The following is a 21,833-nucleotide window of genomic DNA, read 5'->3' as shown; positions in this document are numbered from 1 at the left end:
CACCCGTGAGGGGCTCAGACTTGGGAGTGGGCTCTCAGTCCCTCTGATCGCTGTGATATTTTCCTCCGGGCCTCTGGGAACACCCAGACCCAGCCCCCAGCCCCTCTTCATCCCTGGACTCCAAAAAGATTGAGAGAGGTGGGATGGATGGGGACACCAGTTGTTCTAAGATCAGAGCATCTCAGAATCAGTGGTTCTAAAATCAGCTTTCAGTCCCTGGAGGCATGGAGGGTTGACCCAAACCCTTGTGGGGGCTCTGATAGAGTGGGTGAATCATTGTAATGCTATGCAAAAATAAAGAAAAGCAAGGGAGCAGTGGAGGAGAGGAGAGCAGAGAGGTGCCAGGGTGGGGGTAGGGTAGGGGCTGAGAGTGAGATGGGAGGGGAGGGGCAGGTGATGTGCACTGAAGAGAGTTGAAGTGGGCAGAATGTCCCAATTTTCAAAATGAGGAGCCCAAGGTCCTTGGGGACTGACTTGCCCAGGGTCCCCAAGCATGTCTGGTAGCCATCTGGTCCTCCCCAGCTGCCAGCGCAGCCATGGTTGAGGTGAGGGGGTCTGTGTCTGGGGCCACTCCCCCCCCAACCACAGGCTGGGGGCCTCTTGAGGGACTCAGGGTTGAGTCCTCCTGAAGCAGAGGCACATGAGGCGGCCCTGCAGTGGGGCTCCGTGGTGTAGAGGAGGGTACTGGAGGAGGCGCTGGTGCAGGTGAAAACAGGAGGCAGGACAGAGGGACTCCCATAAAAAGAAAGGTGATGTGCCGGTGATTGCAGTGGAGGTCATGATGGTGGGGCTTGCATGGAGAGGAGGTGAGAGCACAGAGGTGGTGTCGGTGTGGTGATGGATGCAGGTAATGGAGGTAATGCTGTTGAAGAGTGGGTGGTGGTGGTGGTGGAGGTGGAGGTGACAGAGGTGGAGGAGTTGATGGGGCAGAAGTAACACTGATGGTGGAGGCGGCGATATTTAGTAGTATGGTGCAGGTGGTGGAGGCGATGGAGGTAGAAGTGATAGTGGAGGAAGCAATGCTGAGATGAGGTGATGGTGGTGAAGGTGATGGAGGAGGAGGCGATGGGGAGGTGATGGGAGAGGCAATGTTGGAGAGAAAGAGATGCAGGTGGTGGGACGATGGTGGAGGAGGTGATGAGATAGAATTGGTGCAGGTGGTGAAGGATGGTAGGAGGCGATGGAGCTCGAAGCGTAGTGGAGGAAGTGATGCAGGTGGAGGTGATGGTGGTGAAGGTGATGGAGGAGAGACAATGGGGAGGTGATGGGAGAAGTGATGGGGAGGTGAGGGGGGAGGAGGCTGTGGGGAGAGGTGATGGGGAGGCAATGTTGGGGAAAAGGATGTAGGTGGTGGGAGACTGTGGGGGCAGGTGATGGTGGAGGAGGTGATGGAGGTGGAAGGGATGCCGGTGGAGGAAGCAATGATAGCAGAATTGGTGCAGGTGGTGGAGGAGGCAATGGGGAGGTGATGGTGGAGGCCATGGGGAAGGTGTTGGGGAGAGGTGATGTTGGTGAAAGGGATGCAGGTGGTGGAGGTGATGGTGGAGGAGAGGCAATGGTGGTGGAAGTGATGATGGTAGAATCGGTGCAGGCGGTGGAGGAGGCAATGGGGAAGGTGATGGTGGCGTGGTGATGGAGGCAGAAAGGATGCAGATAGTGGAGGAGGCGATGGTGGAGGAGGCTATGGAGGTGGAAGGGATGCCGGTGGAGGAGGTGATGAAGGTAGAATCGGTGGAGGAGGCGGTGGAGGAGGTAATGGGGGAGGCAGGCAGTGGGGGAGGTGATGTGGGAGGTGATGGGAGAGGTGATGTTGGTGAAAGGGATGCAGGTGGTGGAGGCGATGGTGGAGGAAGCAATGGTGGAGGGAGGCGATGGGGTGGAGGTGATGATGTAGAATCGGTGCAGGTGGTGGGAGGCAATGGGGATGATGGTGGCGGTGGTGATGGAGGTAAGCCACGTTGGCAGTCCCCAGTGGAGATCACCGTGGAAGAGGTGTCCATAGCAGTGGCATCGCAGTAGGAGGCTGGTGGTTGGCACTGTGGGTAAGTCCAGGCTTCTCCTCGAGGTGCTCTCTCCAGGCCTGCTCTGGGTCCGTCCTCGTCCCAGCCTGGGCTTTCACTTCTGCAAAGGGGCTCATTCCCACAGCCTGTCCTCTCCTCTTGGGGTGTACCCAGGTGACACAAGGACTGCAGTAGTGGGATCTTGGGCACCAGACAGAATGCTGTGAGGGGAAGGTGGCGATGGCGACAGGTGCGCGATGGGAGGCACTTGGGCTGCTCCCCAACTGGCACTCACACCTCTGAGCCTCCAGGCTGGGCTCCGGGGCTGGGGATGGAAGCCAGGACAAAAGCTGCTCCTGGTAAACAGCTCTGACTGGAGCCCAGATCGATTGGGCTGTGAGGAGCTGTAATTAGATTGAACACTGGGAAGGGGAGAGGGGAGCCTCTTTTTGCTGTGATCGACAAAACACGAAGTTTTTCATGACTCTGCTTGGCTTGACCCTCCCCCAGCCCCTGCCTCTGGGGCCCCATTAGGCTCTTGACTGGAGAAGAGGGAAGCAGTGGAAGAGGGGGAACCATGTCTTACCACCTTGGCTCCTGTCCTGCCCCTGCTGGGACTTGCTGGGCAACCTGGGGCAGGTGGCTTACCTTCTCTGAGTAAAAAGAACAATCCCTGTCTTATGGAATTATCATAAGGATTAAAAGATGAGACATAAGGATCTTGCATGTAAAGCTCTTGTGAGTTCTTTTCTTTTTCTTTTTCTTTTTTTCTTTTCTTTGTTTAAGTAAGCTTTACACCCAATGTGGGTCTTGAACTCAGGATCCTGAGATGGAGAGCTGCATACTCTACCAACTGAGCCAGCCAGGCATCCCTCTAATTGAGGCTCTCTGAGGTCATTTGTATCTGTCCCTACTGTAAATGTGTGTGATGAATTTGTGAGTAAACTGCTAAGTGAATGAAGGGACAAGTGAATGAATGTGAATTGACGATTACTACTGGTGTGCAAGGAGGGCCTCTTTGAAATGTAAAGGCCTGGGGCTGAGTCTTGACTCTTACCCTGGACTTGATGCTGGAGACCAGCTTCTCTTTGAAAGAATGGGGACGTGGTCCCTCGTTGACCCCTCACAGGGCCAAGTTCCAAGGAGATGGGAGGTCAGGACGTTTGTTCCTGCTCCCTTCCCATGTTTCTTTTCTTTTCTTTTTTTTTTTTTTTTTAAAGTATTTATTTATTTGACAGAGATAGAGACAGCCAGCGAGAGAGGAACACAAGCTGGGGAGTGGAGGAGAGGAAGAAGCAGGCTCATAGCAGAGGGCCTGATGTGGGGCTCCACCCCACAATGCCGGGATCACGCCCCTGAGCCAAAGGCAGAGGGCTTAACCGCTGTGCCACCCAGGCGCCCCCTTCCCATGTTTCTTAATGCAGACAAAATATGAGCTTATGTTTTGCTCTCCTCTTCTGCACACTAAAGGCTGCCTGGTGTACTGTTCATCTGTCACATTTGCCTTACCATCTTTCCATAACCATACCACACCCTTTCCCTCTGTCAGCTTCTCAGTATAGTTATGAATATAGTCTTTCACCTAAATCAATATTCAATATTACATTATTATGCTTTCAATGAATTGTCCACATCTGAGCCACATAGAGTACTAGGATTACATTTTTCTTTTTCTTGTACAACTGTTTGTTTTTCCAGGAGTTGTAGTTGCCAATCACGAAGTTCTTCCCATACTCCCCAACAAAATGCAAACCAACTCAATGGGATTTTCCACACATATTAGGTCATGTCCCCTTTCCACTTCCCTCGGTGCTGATGGGGCTGCCCTCCATGTCTCGGGAGGCCTCTGTTCTACAGTCTTCTAGGCTCTGCCCCATCATCTGGAGGATCCTCTCCTTTTCCTGTAGAAAATCACGCTTCCTGAATCCCACACTTCGCTTTTAATTTACCTCCTCATTTTGGTGAAACATGTGCTCCAGGAGATTTCTGAAAGGGAGCACAGAAGTCAGCTTGGAGACTCTGATTCGTCTGACTATGTGTTTATTCCGCTCCCCTCCTGCTTGAGGTTTAGCTGTTGTACAATTCTAGCTGAATAGAATTTCCACCAGAATTTTGAAGGCATTGGTTCACCATCTCCTGGCTTTTGAGAAGCCAAAGCCACTCTGACTCTTAGTCCCTCCCAGGGTGTCCGACTTTCCTCTCCGGAGCTTTATTTTCTTCTCTTTTATTCTGGGTCTCAGAAATCTCACAAAGAGACTCAGGGAGTATCTTTTTCACCCAAATGAGCTAGCATGTCATGGGCTCTTTAAGCAGGACTCTCATGTCCTTCAAACATGGATTTTTTTTTTCATTATTTATTTGGTAATCTCTTCCTCTGGTTTTCAATTGCCTCTGAATCAGATGACAGACCTGCCTAGTCCACCCTTTATGGTCACCTTCTCCCATTTCCCCATCTCGCATCTGCCTTGTCCTTCCGGGATACTTGCTGGACGCTGTGTTTCCAGTCCTTACGTTGATTTATTCCAGTGATTGTATATTTAACTCTTCCTTTTCATTGTCCTTTATTGAACAGTGTCCTGTTCTTGTTTCATGAATACAGCACTTTTTCTCACCGTCCAAAGAATTTATTTTAGCTTTGCCTGCTTTGTCCGTTTTTTCTTTCCGAGAGGGCGTCTCCCTCCTCCTACCAGTTTTCTCATTTTGTCTCCTCATCTCTCTCCCTCTCCCTCCCTCTCTCCTCCCTCCCCTTCCTCTCTCCCCCTCCCCTCCCTTCTCCCTTCCTTTTGCTTTCTCCTCCCTCCCTCCCTCCTTCCACCCCATCTTTCCCCCTCCTCCCCCTCTCTTCCCCTTCCCCCTTCTCTCTCTTCCTTGCTCACTCTCGCTTCTCTCTCTCTCTGTCTGTCTCTCTCCTTAGAGGCCTTTCTAAACGGCCCGGTATTCTCCAAACATCACCCTTACTTAATCATAAAACCCTGAAAGAGCCCATTGGAAGTGCTGTGTGCTTCAGGTCAGGGGGGAGCAGGGAGTGAAGTGGGGTGTCGGTTCTCCTGGGAGCCCGCTGTCCTGAGAATGAGCCACAGCACAGGGAACATTAATCTATTTTTGCAGACGTGTGTGGACATTGATCTGGCATGCATGGCTCAGAACTTTCTTCCAGAACCAAAAAAAAGCCAGTTTGGTGTGTGGTCCCAGTGGGTCAACAGGGCTGGGAGCAGGGCTCTGCTGGACAGCCTGTGCCACCAGCCGCTTGTGGGGCGGCAGACTGGGGGGAGTGAGGGGTGGAGGCTGATGGCAAGTTCTCCACCTCCTGCAGCCCCTTGCCCAGTACCTGGTGGAGAAACTGAGACTCTGATAGAGCCCCTGGAGGAGGTAGCCCATGCTGGCTGGTGATGCTCAGCTTTTCCACCCACTGGCCCCACTGCCTTGAGGGAAGGGGTCCTCTTTGGCACTGGGGCCCCGTGCAGGAGCCTGGGGTGTTGCTTGGCTGCCCTGAGGTGCGGCCACTCCCTTGGCAAGCATCCACCAGCCAAGGGCAGTGGGGCAGCCTCCTGCAGCCTTCTCCCTGCTCCCAACGGAGGTGGGGGTCGTCTGCATCCCCCACCTTCCTCAGATCCTCCCAGCTCCGGAGGATCCCTGAGCACTTGAGGGAGGCCAAGTCCCGGTCTCAGCCTCCTGGGGTGGAGTGGGGGTGGGGGCTAGTTCTCGGAGTCAGGGCTACGCCACGTCAGCCTCCTGGATACAGGGTCCCTGAGCTGGTCAGGCCTGACCGACAGCCCGGGAGGGAGGGCACAGACTGGCACTTCGCGGGGGCGGGGTTCCGGGGTTGGTGACACGGCCAGGGAGCTAAATGTCCCGGCTTGTCCCGCAGCGTCCCGCGGGAGCGAGGGGCTTCGGGCCTGGGGGCGGGGAGGGGCGGCGAGCCAGGCCTGCGGGCCGCGCTCACGCCGTGTCCCCGTCTCTGTTCCCTTTGTCACCCGCCGCTGGGCGCCCGCAGCGTGCAAGCGCAAGGAGCAGGAGCAGCAGAAGGAGCGCGCGTGCAGCCCAAGCAGCGTCTGGTGTCACCGACCTGCAGCGGCGCACGCTCATCGCCATCTTCAGGAGAACAAGCGGCCGTCCAAGGAGATGCAGGTCACCATCTCGCAGCAGCTCGGCCTGGAGCTCAACACCGTCAGCACTTCTTCATGAACGCGCGGCGTCGCTGCATGAACCGCTGGGCGGAGGAGCCGGCGCCGCCCTGCGAGCCCCGCCGGCCGCGCCACCTTCTCAAGGCCTGAGCCCGCGCTCCCCTCCCCCCCCGCCCTGCCCCGCCGGCCGGGTCCCGCCCCGGGCGCTGAGGTGCAGCCCGCCCCCAGCCCCGTGCACAAGAAGGGTCCCTCCTCCCCCCTCCTGTCCCCTCCAGGCCAGGCCCTCCACCCCCCAGAGGGGAGGGGGTGGCAGAAGGGCTCCCCAGCTCCCTCCGTTCAGGACGCCCGGACGGCCTCGGGGTGGAAAGCAGGGCTCACCGTCGTCCGAAAGCGGGTCAAGAAGCACATACTAGAAATATAAACCGGGTATTTGACAGAAAGAATTTTGAGAATAGCCCCTCCTTGGCCAGCCCCCTCCCCACAGAGGGAGGCCGGAGGAGCCCTCGTCCCCAGCGGTCCCCCCTTCCCAAGTCGCCAAGACCGCCGTCGGGCTGGGTCCTTGCAGCTCCCCAGCCGCACCAAGACCAGCCCCTCCGCCGAGCGCTCGCCCCACAGCCGAGAACCCGGCTGCCCCCGCCGCCAGGGTTCTTGTGCCAAGAATCGCCTGCCTTAACGTCGGGGAGGGGTCGCAGCGGAGACGCCGGCGCCCCAGGCGGGCAGCCTCCCCAGCCCGCCCCAGCCTGGCGGGGGCAAGCTCGACATGCGGGTACGTTGCAGACGCCTCCTCCCCGGCGCCCCTGTCAGTTCACTTTACCTTTAGGCACCTTGAGGACACGCAGGGAGGGACAGAGCCCCCAAACCCGAAACAAGGAAACCAAAAACCCATCCGGATTCCACGACAAGAAACCACGCAGAGCGAGCGCTGGAGCCCAGAGCCCAGGCGTGCTGGGGCCGTGGCCTTGCCACCTGCGTGGAACCTTCTGGAACTCGCCCACCACCTGCCGGCGCTCAGGGCTGCCGCGCGGGCCTGAAGGGGAGGCAGGGGCGAGCCTGCGCCTACGACTCTCTCTCAAAGGGATAAGGAAGATGCTGAAGAAGGTGGGATCTACTTGCTCCTCTTGTTGCCAAAAAATTGACGAGGGGAAGGAAGGGTCAGGAATGAAGATGAGCACCCCCACGCCCCCTGCTCGTCTCTCTTCCCTTCCTGGTGACCTCCAAGGTGACCTCAAGGCTGGCCGGCAGCTGGATCCTGAGAACCCTCCTCCCCACGGTTCGAGATCTGGAGGCTCGAAGGAACCTCACCCCCAAAACCCCGCACCCACTGCCTCCCAGGGAGGTATAGCCCTCCCCTTGAGAATGCAAAGACATTTCTAGTGAAATGCCCCTCCCCCTCCAGGTAAAGGCTACCTCACTCAAACGTTCTTGTCTGTGATTGGATAAATCACGCCTGATACCAAAGATTTCCCCAAGGACCTGTGCTGGATGCTGGAATTCCCTCGCCTGGGCCCCGTCCTCCAGGTGCGCCCTGCTCTCCCAACAGCGAGAAAGAGAGAAGAGAGAGAGAGAGAGAGAGAGAGAGGGAGGGAGGGGTGGGAGGGAGAGAGAGAGAGGAGAGAGAGGAAGAGAGACAGGGAAAGAGGGAGAGAGAGAGACAGAGAGAGAGAGAGAGAGAGAGAGGGAGAGTGGAAGGAGAGGGAGGAGAGAGGATACTGAGGTCGATGAGTGCCTTTTTCTGGAACCAAAGATGTGTGTGAAATGTTCTCTTGTCCTTATCGACTCGCTATTCTCCCAGCTTTTTAAGCAACCCATCTGAGTGATGCTTCTAGAACCTTTGGGTGTTGGGGCAGAATCCTAAAAGTCCCTGTTCCCACTCAGCAACCAACCCCTCTCCCCAAACACGCGCGCACTATTACACACACACACACACACACACACATGCAGGCTGCTGTCCTTTCTGTGGTGGCCTGGGCACTGGAGTCTGGGTGGCCGGACCCCTTCCTTCCGCCTCCCACTGTCACCTGGCCCCCTGGACAGGGCCCTGCTTGCAGGGGACAGGGCTTCTCAGATACCCTGTGCTGGGTAAGTTACTTGCTCTTCCCAGAATTTAAGGCCCAAGGAGCAGAGGCCAGAGGTCTCTGTTCTGTCCCCTGCTGGATAGCTAGGAATTGGCTTGGGACCATTCTGGTTGTGGAACTTTCTAGCTATGGTGACCTGTGGTCAGATCGGGTCACAGAAGCATCCCTGGATTCCGGGGTCCCTTTCAAACACACACTCCCCCACACACCCCAGCTCCAGTCCAGCCCCTCCAGGGGCGCTGCCCCCCTCCCCGACCCCCCACGGCCCCACCCCGCTCTCCCCAACATCCAGCTGGTTGTCACATACCAAAGACCATTCTCCGCGCAGGGAATGAGACCTCCAGCACAGCTCCTTCGAGCCTTTGACAATTTTCTCTGAAATACCTCAAAATATTTAATGTATAGTTTATGTGATAAAAAAAACCTTAGCTAGTTTTTGGAATACGTGACTTGAAGCTTTATACCGTTAAATTATAATTTTGCAGACGATGGTATGTCATTTCTTTGAAGAGTTCCGTGGGAGACGTATTGAATGTCAGGGCAGTGAAAGCCCGGCGGTCAGAGGCCAAGGGCAAGGCAGGGGAGCGGGAGGCGGAGAGCGCAGGACCGGCGTTTACAGATTTCTTAAACTCAAACGAGTCCTTTAGGAAAGACAGGAAGAGAGAGAGTGGACCTTTCTGTTCTCTGGCGTGTTCTGTTCTTGTTGGGGGTCAGAGCCCCAGGTTCCGTGTCGCATGGTTGTGCTTCATGCCTGAGTTCGGTCGGTGCTCCTTCTCGCTGCTCTGTGTTCCTTCCCCCCTTTCTAAGGATCTGTGTCCGGCGGCGGGAGGGGACGAGGCCTCAGGTGGCCAGGAAGATGGAGGAGGCCGCAGGGCCTCCACACCCAGACCCAGTCTCCACCTCCCGGTGCCCACACACCACCTGCCTGTGCCAACCGGAGTGGGGGGGGGATCCTGGGCCTCCTGCTCCTGGTTCTTGGGTGCAAGTGGGTGTCGCTGCCACCTCGGACCCGCTACCCCAACCCAGCTGGTTTCACACAAGCATGAATTCCCAAGTGTCTTGTTCAGAGGAGAGAGACAATCAGCCAATTCGAGGCTTGTCGCCCAGGGTGGTGGGAGCCAGGGTGTACCCCAACTTCACAAGATCCCGAGGGCCCTCCTGAGACACCCCCGCTCCCAGGCAGGCACCCAGCTGGGCTCCACCTACACCCTCAGCCCCCCTGGCCCTGGGCTGTAGGTGAGTTCCCCTTCTGTCTGGTCTGGGATGTGGGGGGTGCACATCTGTGGAGCCCTCCCTCCCAGCCCATGTCAGGGACCCTACAGAACAGAGAGCTCCCCAAAAATACTCATGATGGGGGCTCTGGGGCAGCATCCCTGCCTCTGACTCCACTGCTGCTGAGCTCCCACTAGGGGGGAGCCCGCTTTCCAAGACAGGCCCTGGGAAGGGGGGCTGGGGTAGCGGGAGCCTCTCACCCTGGACAGGAGGCCCCAGGTTGGAGGGCGGGGGGGGGGCATGTTCCAGGAGCCCCCCCCATCCCGCCCAGCACCGCCTGGGATTTGGGCCATCCCTCTTCTAGAACCAAAGCAGTGTGAGCCACACCAGCCCCCCAGATCCCTGGGCTCTCCGCTGTGGCCCGACACCCCCCCAAGGGCTGGTCTACAGGGGATTCTCTGCAGCCAGGGTTGAGGAAGGGCCAAGAGGCCGTGTGGCCCTGAGTGTTTAGTCAAGACTGGACACTAGGGCTGCTTTCGGGGGAAACACCGTCTGGGTCATCCGGAGTCCCCCCCAAATGCTAGAGGGCACAGAAGCCCTCTCCCTCCCACCCTCAGGTGACAGGCTTAAAAGTTAAAAAAGAAAAATCACCGTCATTGTTAACCATTGCTGTTCTGGATTTGCTGTTTTGTTTTTCTCCAATAAATTATTTTCTACTCACTGACCTGGACTTGTGTGCTGGCGGAAGGGGGGCGGTGCAGGGCACGGAGGAGTGGGGCCGGGAGGGGGAGGTAGCTCCTTGGAGGGGAAGCCAGCAGCGCAGCCCCCTGGGGCACGAGGCGGCGCGGGCTGGAGCTGGACCTGACCTAGTGCCCTGGGAGGGCCCCGGGAGCCCCCGCGGGGTGAAGAAAGGCTGGGGGCGGGCGCTCTTCCTGCAAATCCCCCGTCGGCCACGAGAGGTCAGTGTTTGGGTCTCTAAACCGAGGACCGCACTCGTAGAGGAAAAGGAGGAGCCTGGAGAAGCCCCGGGGGTACGGTGGACCCTGGTTTATTAGCAAAAGAGAAGGACCTGGAGCCTCGTCTTCCGGGGAAGGCCCCGCACGCAGGTGGCCAGTCCCGGGCACCGGCAGCCACTACGTGGGCGACAGCCGGCTCTCCGAGGGGGAGGGCTCCCCGCGCGTGGGCGGCCCATCCGTGGGTGACTCGCCGGCGGCGGGGGGAGGGGTCGGCCCCGCCTCTGGGGGGCTCCGGCCGGGGGGCGGCTCCGGGCCCTCGCCGGGGAGCTGGAGCAGCTTCTGCCAGCTGTAGGACCAGCTCGTCCAGGACAGACTTGGGATCTTCCACAGGGACCCGTTCTCTGGCAGCGCAGGCTGGCCCCCCAGAGACGGCGGCCCCGAGGGCTGCGCCGGGCCCCCCGAAGGCGGCGGCGCGCTCTCCCGCTTCCTGGGCGGCGACTGGCCCACGGACCCGCGCGGCCGGGCCTCGGGCGCCGCCACGTGCTGGTCGGAGCCGCGCTGCCTGTCCGCGGCGGCCGACGTGCTGGCCGGGCCGGCGGGCTGCGTCTCCTCGGCGGACGCCTCGGCCTGGCGCGGCTGCCTCCTCCTGCCCAGCAGGGACATCTTCCTGGAGAACCGGAACGACGGCCTGACGCCTGGGGTCAGCTCCTCTTCCGACGGGATGGTGTCGGCAACCAGCATGTCGCTGTGGACCCCCGGCGCCTTCCGCAGGCTGGTGCCCTGCGTGATGAGGTCCGCGTAGCCCTCGCGGTGGGAGAAGGCGTAGCTGGAGCGCCGGCCGCGCGACCCCCGGTGCAGGTAAGGCCCGGGCTCCACCGTGATAATCTCCTCGCTGGGGGCCTCTTCCACCTCCTGCAGAGCAAGGGCAGCGCCAAGGTCACCTGCCCCCAGCGGGCACCATTCAGAGCTCCCCTTGGCCACCACCGACCGGCCCCTCCCTGCCTGAGTTGAGCCAGTTTGAGTCCTCTCTGACGGTGACTGGACCAACCCATCAGTTCTTCCCCGGGACTGAACCCGGACCAGCCACCAGGGGCCTTGGGTGCCCCCTGGTGGCAAAGCCGGGACAGCCATGTGTCCAGCCCCATGGCAGAAGACGGGAGTTTCTGGCCATGTCTTGGTCCATTATTCCAGTCGATTCTGGGGCCCACCCCAGCTGCAGCCCGCCCTTCTAGGTTTGAGGTTTTTTCCATTGTAGTAGAATATTCATAACACCAACTTCACCACCGTAACCGTCTCCAGGCGCACAGCCCCGCGGCGTGAAGCACGCTCACCCCGCCCTGCAGCCACCCCATCCTCCATCTCCAGAACGTTCCGTCTCCCCACATGGAGACTCTGTCCCCGGGAAGCATGGACTCCCCAGCCCCTGCCCCAGCCCTGGCTCCGACCAGCTCCTCGCTGTCTGTGTGGACGGGACTCCTCTGGGGACTTCCTGGGAGTGGGGTCCTGCGGGATGTGTCCTTCTGGGTCTGGCTGCTCTCACTAAACCCAGTGTCCTCGGGGTCCACCCACGTCGTGGTAGGTGTCACAGTCCCTTCCTTTCTAAGGCTGGGTCATATTCCATTGTGTGGACGGACCGCACTGTGTGTCCCTCATCCATGGACAGACGTTTGAGTTGCTTCTAAGTCCCTTCTCTTCCCTAAACCATTTCCAAGCTGCTCTGTCACCTGGACCCCCAAGCCCCGATCATCTGGGCGTGAACCCTGGGGCCTGTTATTTGGTCCCCCTCAGGACACTGGATGTGTGCCTGGGTCTTCACTCCTCCCACTCCCCGGCCCATGTCTTGGAGTTTCTGCTCCCAGCACAGGCTCTGGCTGAGGGGGTCCCAGGAGTGTGGGATGGAGACCCCAGCCCCCTCACCTGGGGGCCTGCCTTCTTGAGGGCTTGGCAAATGACACGCAGGGCCAGTGTGGGCAGGGTGTTTAGTGACACATTCAGCAGGACGACCAGCAGGATGGAGGGGTGGGACAGCACGTTGCGGTCAGCATCTGGGGACAGGTCAGGGTCACAGTCCGGCCCCAGGTGGAGCCTCCCGGGAGCCTGCTGAGTGCCCCCTCCTCCTGACACCCTCCCTCCCTCCTCTCCCTCTGCCCCCAGGACACCCTTGTGCAACTTCCCAGAAGGCACCGACCCCCCTGCACAGCACCCCTGTGCAGCCGAGAACACAGAGACGCGGAGAGGGGCACAGCAGGCACTCTGACGTGGACGCACCCGTCGCCAGGGCCCGCCACCCCGTTCCCCACTGGGGGGCTCACACAGAAACGGGAAGGTGCTGGGTGAGATTTGGAAGAGCCAGAAACTCTGGGTGGCCCAAGTTGCCAGCACATAGAAGCAGAGGCTGAGGACGATGGCCAGCACGGACAGGACCGTCCAGTACCTGATGACGAGCGTGACCTGAGGGTGGGGGGGGAGTCAGGCCAGGGCACTGCCAGGAGCCCGGCGCACGGCTCCGTGGAAGTGGGCAGATCAACCCCCAGGCTCCACGAATGGCACCTGCTAAGGCCCCCCGGCATGGTCGCTGAGCGGGGACACCTCGGTGGCTCATGTTCGAGGACTCCCGGGGACAGCGTGGCGGCCCTGCCTACCTCCATGGTGATGGACAGCAGGCCCGACATGGCCACGACCACAGCGAAAGACTGATAGTCGCTGAAGCTGACGGGCCCGGCCGAGTCGTGGCTGACCCACAGGGTCACGAAGAAGTTGACCAGGGAGGTGACTGTGCCGTGGGCGAGGGCCTGGAGAAAGACCCAGTAGTTAAAGAGCTCGTCCTTCTGGCCTGCGGTGTACAGCTGGGGCAGCTCCAGGCTCCGCTCGGCACTCACGTCCTGGGGCGGGGTGTGGGGGGAAGCGGCAGGCTCTTGGGACCAGGTAGGGAGTGGGGGACGGCCCCACCCGGCACCAGGCCCCCGGGGGGATGCGGAATGCAGGGCAAACCCAGGAAGGAGGAGGCAGGGCCCGGATCTGCTCACCTGCTCAAAGAGGCCGATGTAGAGAACGGGGAGTGTGCTGTAGAGAAGGTTGAAGAGCGCGAGGAACCAGCCTTCGTACAGAGGCTGGCGGGGGAGACGGGCGGGCGTGCGGTCAGCCTTCCGCTGGCCAGTGGCCAGAGAGAGAAACAAGCCTTTACCCGAGGAGACCCCCCAAACCAGCGGGACCCCTGGGGAGGTTCCGGGGAGCTGGGAAGTCAGTTACAATGAAGGTTGGTGCTAAGACCAGGGCTGGGCTCCACGAGGCCCGACGGAGGCCGGGGATAGAAGGCAGAGAGGAAGGGCGGACTCTATCCTGCAAAACTGCCCTTCTGAGTCCTTGTTCGAGCGGGGTGGCCTCAATGCAGGACCGCAGAAAGGAAAATGGCTAGAGGATGTGGGGGTTTTGTCATTCTCGGGTTAGGGGGGCGCTCTGTGGAGGAGCCCTCGCGGGGAAGTCGCCCTCCCGGCGACGAGTCCAAGCCAGTTAGCCGAAGATGAGCGCCGGCTCTGAAAAGCACCTGCCGGGCATGTTGTTATTGAACGAACAAGCGAAAGTAAGACATTTTACAAGAATCGAGTATCTCGCTGTTGGACAGAAGAATCACAAATCAGTACATGGAAGGGCTAAGCGGAGCCTTGTCCCGTGGGACTGGAGTCACAGGTACTGCTGTGAATGCATCGTTTTTAATACACACAAACACAGGAGGACAGACAGACACGGATAAGATACAGACATGGATGTGTGTCTCTGCAGGGTTAATATTGGCACACTTCCCAGCTCTTGTCAACTGAGCGAGGAAGCCGGTGGCCTCCCGGTTCCAGGGAGCACACCGGCTCGCAGAGCTTGGTGTCTAAGTACCAAGGAGCCAGGGCTCCGCAATGGCTGGTTGCAGGCCTGGGGCAGCAGATGCAAAACAAGCGTGGAGCCTCGTGGAGCACCGGAAAGCGGGGGTGCGCTCGCAGACGAGCAGGCACGCGTCAAGAGGGACAAGTCAGGGACGATCTAAGCAGCAAAGCGTACAGTAAAACAAATACCCATGAGTCTACACCGATAGAAAGAAATCCCGAATAGAGGAGAAGCAACAGTTCTTCCAGTCAACAAATGTGGGGGGAAAGACGAAACTCTGTTCCACGAAGACCCAGAACAAAACAGGAAGCCTGGCTTCAACACGGCTCTGGAAGTCCTAGCCAGAGCAATGAGGTAAGAAAAAGAAAGAAATGCTATTCAAATAGGAAAGGAAGAAGAAAACCTGTCTCTATTTGCAGAGAACATAATTCTATATGCAGGAAAATCCCCAAAGGATCCACAAAAGAAAGGCCCTGGAGCCACCAGCCACTGGAGCCAAGAGCCACTAGAGCCAACAGCCACTGGAGCCAAGAGCCAAGCTGCAGGGCACAGACCGAAAATCTGAAACATTTGTTTCTACACACCAGCAAGGAACAACCCCAAAAGCAAATTAAGAAAACAATCCCACTCATAGAAACCTCTGAAAAATATCTATAAATAAAAGGTATAGGAACAAATAATATCTATTTATCTAGGGTGCCTCTGTAAAGCTCCCCCTCGAATGCCTGGGGTTCGGTGACAGGGAGCTCACTCCCTCTCACAGCCAGCCATTTGCAGACGACATCCTTCCACGCAGGGAAAACCAGTGCCTGGACCCTTCTCAAGCTGCATCACCTTCGCCATGATACTGCCTACAGCCGTGTGGTCAGGGACCCACGCTCTCGTCTCCTGTGGGGCCCCAGCCCCCCCCCGCCGTGTCCCCTAGAAGGACGGACATCGAAGCATCCGTCCGGCCCGCGCTTCAGAGAGCGGAGCACGCCGGGCACAGAGGGTGAGTGCGGGGCGTGGAAGCACACCTGGGCGGTGAAGCCGCTGTAGAAAGCGAACCAGACCTGGACCATCATGCTGGCCACCGTCTTGTAGATGAAGCAACGCAGGAACTTGCAGACGCGCACGTAGGACCAGCGCCCGTGCACCAGCAGCAGCCGCTTCAGGAAGCAGAACTGGGCCAGCGCGTAGTCGCTGTTCTGGACGGCCTGCATGCCTTCCTGCCCCGCCAGCCCCACGCCGATGTCCGCGGCTGCAGGGATACACGGCCCGTCAGCCTGGGGCCCCCCAGCCAGCCCCGCCCCAGCCCCGCCCCGCACCCCCCCCCCCCGCAGCCCGCCACCCACTCTTGATCATGTTGATATCGTTGGCGCCGTCCCCGATGGCCAGGGTCACCACGCGCTGGTACTTCTTGACCAGCGCCACGATCAAAGCCTTCTGCTTGGGCGTCACCCGGCAGCAGATGACCGCCTGGCACTGGGAAGCCAGTTCCACGAAGGCCCGCTCCCGCCGCACCTCGGGGCTCTCGCTGGTGTCGGAGTTCGTGACCTGCGGCGCCAAGCCCGTGCTCCGCAGCTGGATCCCCAGGGTCCGCCACATCAGGGACACGCGCCGGGCCCGCAGGAAGTCCTTCCTCTGCTCGTCCGGCTCCTGCCAGGACTCGTCCCCGTCCCCGTTCATGCTGTGGACCAGCGCCCGGGGCTCCTTGTGCAGGGACAGCAGCAGCTGGTCCTGGCCATGGTGGGGGCGCACAGGGTGCATCACTCCTCCTGCACGCCCCACTCTGGGAGCGCCCCAGCCGGCCCCTCCCGGCCTCGCGTCCCAACGGCAGGCTGGACTTGGCCGCGACCCTCCCCGGCCCCTCCGAGAACCATCTCTTGGCTGCTCCTCCCAGCCCCCTCCCCAGCACCAGGGGCTCTGCCTGCGGCCCCGAGTGGACACTGACCAGGAACTCCCCGCTAATGACCATGGCCACCTTGACCTGTGGCAGGAACCGGTTCTTCCGACGGCCCTTGCCACGCTGCACATTGTTGTTGGTCTCCCAGTAGGCTTCCAGGATGCGACTGTGGGGGCCCAGCCGGAGCTCAGCCACGCCAGCGGGCACAGGCTTCCCCCCACCCCCTTCCCGGCTGGGCCTGGGTCTCCCCCTCTGCGAGTCCAGCCAGCCAGAGGCTAAGGAGCTGCAGAGCCCAGGAGCCACTCTTATGCTACAGGTGCCACCCACCCTCCCCGCCCCCCCTTCCCCCTCTGGTTCACCCGCCTCCACCCCCACTCCTTACACTATCTCCTTCTCCTCCAGAATGAGCATGCTCTCCGAGAGCAGCTGGCAGGCAAAACCGATGTTCACGGCTGTCTCTGCAAACCAGCCCGGCTCAGCACCGCAGCGCCCCCTGCTTGGGGGCCACGCCCACCCTGCGGTGTAGACCCAGGCCCCCCACAAGCACATCAGCATGCTCCTCGCCCCGGCCATGAGAATTGGTTCAGAAGGAGACACGTGACTCAGGCCAGCCAATGATGGCCAGCCCTGAGTTTTTGGCAGCAGCTCTGAGCAAAGGCGCCCCCACTTTGGTCCAGTGGCGGAGGCTAGGCTCCTGGAGGAAGGGAGTCTGGGGGCCACAGCCAAGGGATCATTGGATACGCCATGCCTAGGCTCCATGGGCACTTCTTGGAACCCACAAAAACAACTTAATTTCTTTAAAAATCAGCTTGGATATTCGTCTTTATACTAATGCAGCTGCAAAATGTCATCTTAGAAATTTTGTGTGTATGTGCCTCATGCCCACGTGAGTCCTAATGCAGCTCTGCCGGCACGCACGGCCAGCGGGCCCCAAAGAACCCACAGGGGAGAGGAGGAGATCCGGGGCTTACAGGACCCGAGTCCCCGGGCAACCTCCAGCATGCGTCCGAGGTCTCGGAGCCCTGCTTGGCCCATCCATCACACCGGGGTAACGAGGGCCAGACGCTCAGAAGTGCTCAGCACAGTGCCAGCCCACCGGAAGGAGATGTTGGGGGTCGGGGGGGACCCCAGCGTTTTGAATTGTTCCCATCTCTCCCTTCCCAGGACGAGGTGGAGGGCAAGGCTGAGCCCGGGGAAGCGGGACAGGCTGTCGGTGGCGTTCCAGGCAGGTGAGCAGCTTCTCCCACCCATCCCCCTTCTCTCTGTGCCGGCCGTGGCCGCCCTGGGACCCACCTTGCTTATCCCCTGTGAGTACCCACACTTTGATGTTCCCCTGCTTGAGACACTTGATGGTGTCACAGACGCCATCCTGGAGTCTGTCCTCAATGGCCGTGGCTCCCAGCAGCTGGGGGTGGGGGCAAGGGGCAGGAGGCAGACTGAGTGGGGACTCGGCTCCCGGGCAGAAGTGGGGATGCCGGGGCCCCGGCCCTCCGTGCTCTGCGCACCTGGAGGCCCTGCTCCATCTCCTCATACACCTGGTGCAGGGCGTGGGCCCGGTTCTGCAGGAGGATGCTGGCCTCCTGGTGCCGCTGACGCCACTCCTCGTACATGTCCTCGTCCACCTCCTTGTAGGCCAGGCACAGGGTCCGCAGGGTCTCCTCAGCAAAGGACTGGGGGCAGGGGGCCGGGTGGTGGGCCTGGTACCGCCGTGTCACCACCGTGCCTCCCTGACACTCTTCCAGCCCTTCTCCCCACGTGGGTCCCCCAAACTTCACCCCCCGCGCACTGCCTAGCCTCCCCGTGCTCAGCCCCGTCTGGCCTCCATACCTCTGCCTTTGCCCTTCCTCCTGCCAGGAACACCTCCCTTCACTTTGCATGGCAACTTCTAACTGTTCTGAAGACCCTCCCTTCCCCATCAGGGCCCCTGCAGCCCCAGACCCTCCCCCTGGTTCCTGGGCTTAGGAATGTCTGTAACCCACACTCTGCCTCACTTTTCAAGGGGTCTCTTGGTGTGGGGAGGGAACAGGATCCTGTGGGACTCTGTCTCCAGCCCCCAGGAGAATACCCGCTCACCTCAGGGCTACCCCGAGGAAGGTACCCCTCGTGGCTCCTTACTTTCCGCCTCCCCACCCCCCACCCTGCCCCAGGTTTGCTGCCCCAGTGGGCAGCCCCAGGTCTCGCTTATGTTGTTGACTGGAGGTGGGTCTGAGAGGCTGGGCTTGGGCACGACAGGGGCTCCCTGCACATCCGAAGAACCAGACAGGCCTTTGCTGCTCTTGTGCCTCAGTTTACCTATTTGCTCCACAAGGCAGTAGCGCCAAGCCATCTTGCCAAGCTCCTGGACTCTGTGTCATTCTGTACGTATTTCCCCAGCTTGGAGTCAAAGCTCGGAGGCCTGCCCTCCAACTCCCTCCCCCAGCTGAGTTCCACACCACCCCCCACTCCCAGCAGAGCAGGGCACTATGGGGCCCCAAGTGGAGGGACACAGGACGTTTTCTCCATAAACAGCCCCATTGGCCCCTGCGCTAGGTGATGCTGGAGACCTAGCAAAGCCCTTAGGGAGCCCTAGAGGGTCAGGGCTGGGCCACAGAGAGGACACCTGACATGACATGACATGACAGACCTATGTTAGGGTTGGGGCAGGAAAATCTCCCTGGACGTGATCTTGCATCTGAGGCTTGAGGACTAGAAGATCCTGAGTGACAGAGCGGAGGAAGGCATTCCAAGCAGAGGGGTTAGGTGTGCAAAGGTCCTGAGGCCTCATCTGAGCATGGGGCAAACTGCAAGCCGGAAACTGGGGTCCTGGGAAACCCCCGGGGGGCAAGGAGATACCAGGCTAGAAGGGCCAGCAGGAGACAGAGATTCATCAGCTGGGCGGAAGAGTGGGTGTCACCCCTGGAGGAAAAGACTTGAGGCAAGGAGGCCTGAGCCTGTCTTAGACCCCAGGCCTGGCTGGGAGAAGGGGGGCAGTGCCCAGGGCCAAAGTCCAACTACAGGGTGTCCTTGTGTGATTTAGAAAAAGGCGTCCCCTCTGGACAGATACAACTTAGAGTTCAGCTCCTTCCCAGCCCGTGTGTATGTGTGTGTGTGTGTGTGTGTGTGTGTGCATGCGCATGCAGGCGCACACACACATGGGGGGGTTGTGCGGTACACAAGCTGGACAACTGTACATGGCCAGCCTGGGTGCCTGCCGTTTCTTTGCACACACTCCTCCTCTGCCCCCTCTCCCTGCCCCTTTGCCCTCACCTCCTGCCCCCTGCCGCCCACAGCCTCTCCTCCCACAGGGACTCACAGCCAAGGCCTCCTCTGTGGCCCACTCTTTCATGCCTTTCTTGTGCAAGCGCTCAAAGATGACCACGTCAGCGCCTTTGGTGTAGAGGTAGATGGAGCCCTCGGGGTTGCGGACTGCGGAGGGAGAGGCCTGGCTGCCCACATGCTCTCCCTGCTGGCCCGCCGCACTCTCCCCTGCACGGGCACTCACCCAGCACGGACATGCGCTTGCGTATGCTGTTGAAGTCCATCATGGCCAGGACCTGGTACACCCGCTCCTCCCCCAGCTCCATCACCGTGATGCTGTCCTGTGTGCGTGCCAGGAACACGTACCCAAAATTCCGGGCTGCCGTGACCAGCGCCTCCTCATCGGGGGATGCGGCCTGGTACACCAGCTGGTCTGGGCAGGGAGGGAACCACGGGGAGGAGGGCGCATTCCCTGAGAGCTTGCCCTCCATCAGGACCCGCCATTCATCTCTAGCGGGTCCCGCCTCCAGCTCCATAGCATGGGGGAGGAAACAGACCTAGGAGCCACAGCAGACGTTTCCGGGACGGTGATCTCCTGGGCTGGTATGACCTCTCGGCCCAGTAAAGGAAGACGGGTGCTTGGGCCCTGGACTGGAGGGCCTCCCCCTCCCAGCAAGAACAGATCTCGGGTCAAAGGCCTGGACACCCCGTGATCCAGGAGAGGCGGGGCTTGGGACAGCGCGAGGAGCCCCAGCGATGGGGCTGGAGCATGTCGGGGCCCTGGGGCCTGAGCGTCCTCCCAGGCGGGGAGAGGATGGGCGCACTCACTGTCCTTCTCCTGCACCATCACGGTGTGGCAGATGGCCAGCAGGCGCCAAAACTCCCGCACCACCTTGTCCTCATTGTGCCGAACGGCACACAGGAGCCTCTCGTTTCGGTAAAGCAACTTCCCATCGGCAAATTTGTTCCAGAGGTAAGGGTTCTCCTGCGGGGCGCGGTGAGGGGCAGGCAGGTTCTGGGTGCGTCCCAGCCCACCCCCGCCTCCCACTGTCCAGCACTGAAGGGCGGCCAGGGCTCACCTGACATGGGCTCTCCTCCTTGTCCTCATCCGGGCCTGGGAAGAGACCCCGCATCAGCCTCAGGTCCCCCAGACCCATGGGGATCCCACAGCCTCCACTCCCCACTAACAGGCTTCCTGGGGCCACTGAATACAGCCGGACAAGCTGGGCCTAGGGCTCTGGACCTGACACCCCAAGCGACCAAGGATCCCCCGCCTCAGCTCTGCTTCCTGCACCAAGGAAGCTGAGAGCAGCCACAGCTTCTGGGGGTCCCGGAGGCCAACCCAGAGCAGAACTCAGCCACACGGACTGCACTGTAGGGGATCTCTCCATGGTATCTTCTTACAACTTGGACTTGGCTGCCTACTTGGAAAAACTGGGGGGTTCCACATAAAAACCTGGGTCCGCAGCCCTTCTAGAAACATCAGAAGACCTGGCCGGGGGTAGAGGCTGCTTGCCACAGACTCCACTGCTCCCTCTCGCCCCTTGGGCCCCGGCTGAGGGTGAGGTGGAGTTTCCAGGAGGGCATGGGCCCATGTCTGCCCCCCCCCGCCGCCGTACCACCCGGGCCCTCTGTCACCTCCACCTCCTGGTCTCCACCACCTGCCCTAGTTTACGAGGACAGATGAGGCTCCGCCCACCACTCTTTGTGTAGTTTGTGAGCTAATGCCTTTCCCTTTTCCAAAGGATGGGGAGGAAACCGAAAGAAGACCACCATCTCGCAACACCTGCAAATGCTGGTGAGTGCCCACGCAGAAGGCCTGCTTGTGAAAACCCAAAGACAAGTCCCGTCCCGCCGCGCGGCAGGTGCAAGGACATCTGACCCCTGTGTCGGCAGCAGCCCGCCCGAGGCCCCCAGCCGGGCTCCGCTGGTGCGGACGCAGGGCAGACGCCTGGGACCCACCGTAGATGACGCCCCCGATGCAGCATTTCTTGAAGGTCATGACGTTCTGGGTGAGGGTGCCGGTCTTGTCCGAGAAGATGTACTCCACCTGGCCCAGCTGGTCATTGAGGCTGGTGCTGCGCGCCTTGGCGGGCTCGTCCTGTGGGGCGTGGTACATCTGCACGTCCCAGTTGATGAAGATGCTGTTCCCCAGGTAGATGAACTCGACCCTGCAACGCATGCTGGGTCACGCCCGATCCCCCCACTCTGACGGAAGGGCAGGCGGGGGCGGGGCGGCCCGGCTCACGTGATGAACATGGCCATGGGCACCATGACACTCAGCTGGGTGAGGAAGCCCCAGAAGATGAGGAAGGTCTCGGCGGCCACGCTGTACAGGTGCTTGGAGGACACGTAGTGGTGCTTGGCCTTGAACTCCCTCACCTTGAACCAGAAGCCGAAGCTCAGTGCCATGGAGATCAGCACCAGGGACACGAAGATCTGCGGGGGGGGGGGGGGGGGGGGGGGGGGGG

The 21,833-nt window shown here is 60.2% G+C and overlaps 1 protein-coding gene across 1 annotated transcript in view; it reads right to left on the bottom strand.

Moving 5' to 3' along the window:
* Positions 1-10,544: 10,544 nt before the first annotated feature.
* The window catches only part of ATP8B3 (ATPase phospholipid transporting 8B3), an 18,872-nt gene continuing 7,583 nt past the window's right edge, over positions 10,545-21,833 (bottom strand). Inside the window, exons 12-28 of the mRNA XM_040628303.1 lie at positions 21,611-21,801; positions 21,325-21,533; positions 20,442-20,476; positions 20,191-20,347; positions 19,607-19,795; positions 19,418-19,530; positions 17,631-17,795; positions 17,419-17,530; positions 16,508-16,583; positions 16,174-16,291; positions 15,575-15,959; positions 15,257-15,480; positions 13,394-13,477; positions 13,010-13,249; positions 12,680-12,818; positions 12,285-12,412; positions 10,545-11,279 (exon numbers count right to left, since the gene is read on the bottom strand). Coding sequence (XP_040484237.1) covers positions 10,545-11,279; positions 12,285-12,412; positions 12,680-12,818; positions 13,010-13,249; positions 13,394-13,477; positions 15,257-15,480; positions 15,575-15,959; positions 16,174-16,291; positions 16,508-16,583; positions 17,419-17,530; positions 17,631-17,795; positions 19,418-19,530; positions 19,607-19,795; positions 20,191-20,347; positions 20,442-20,476; positions 21,325-21,533; positions 21,611-21,801 — 3,300 coding nt within the window. The remainder of the gene's footprint in view (positions 11,280-12,284; positions 12,413-12,679; positions 12,819-13,009; positions 13,250-13,393; positions 13,478-15,256; positions 15,481-15,574; positions 15,960-16,173; positions 16,292-16,507; positions 16,584-17,418; positions 17,531-17,630; positions 17,796-19,417; positions 19,531-19,606; positions 19,796-20,190; positions 20,348-20,441; positions 20,477-21,324; positions 21,534-21,610; positions 21,802-21,833) is intronic.

Source organism: Ursus maritimus, unplaced genomic scaffold (genome assembly GCF_017311325.1).
Source record: "Ursus maritimus isolate PB19 unplaced genomic scaffold, ASM1731132v1 scaffold_14, whole genome shotgun sequence".
Classification (NCBI taxonomy): domain Eukaryota; kingdom Metazoa; phylum Chordata; class Mammalia; order Carnivora; family Ursidae; genus Ursus; species Ursus maritimus.
The sequence above is the reverse complement of the archived record's forward strand: the minus strand, read 5'-3'. Positions and strand labels throughout refer to the sequence as shown.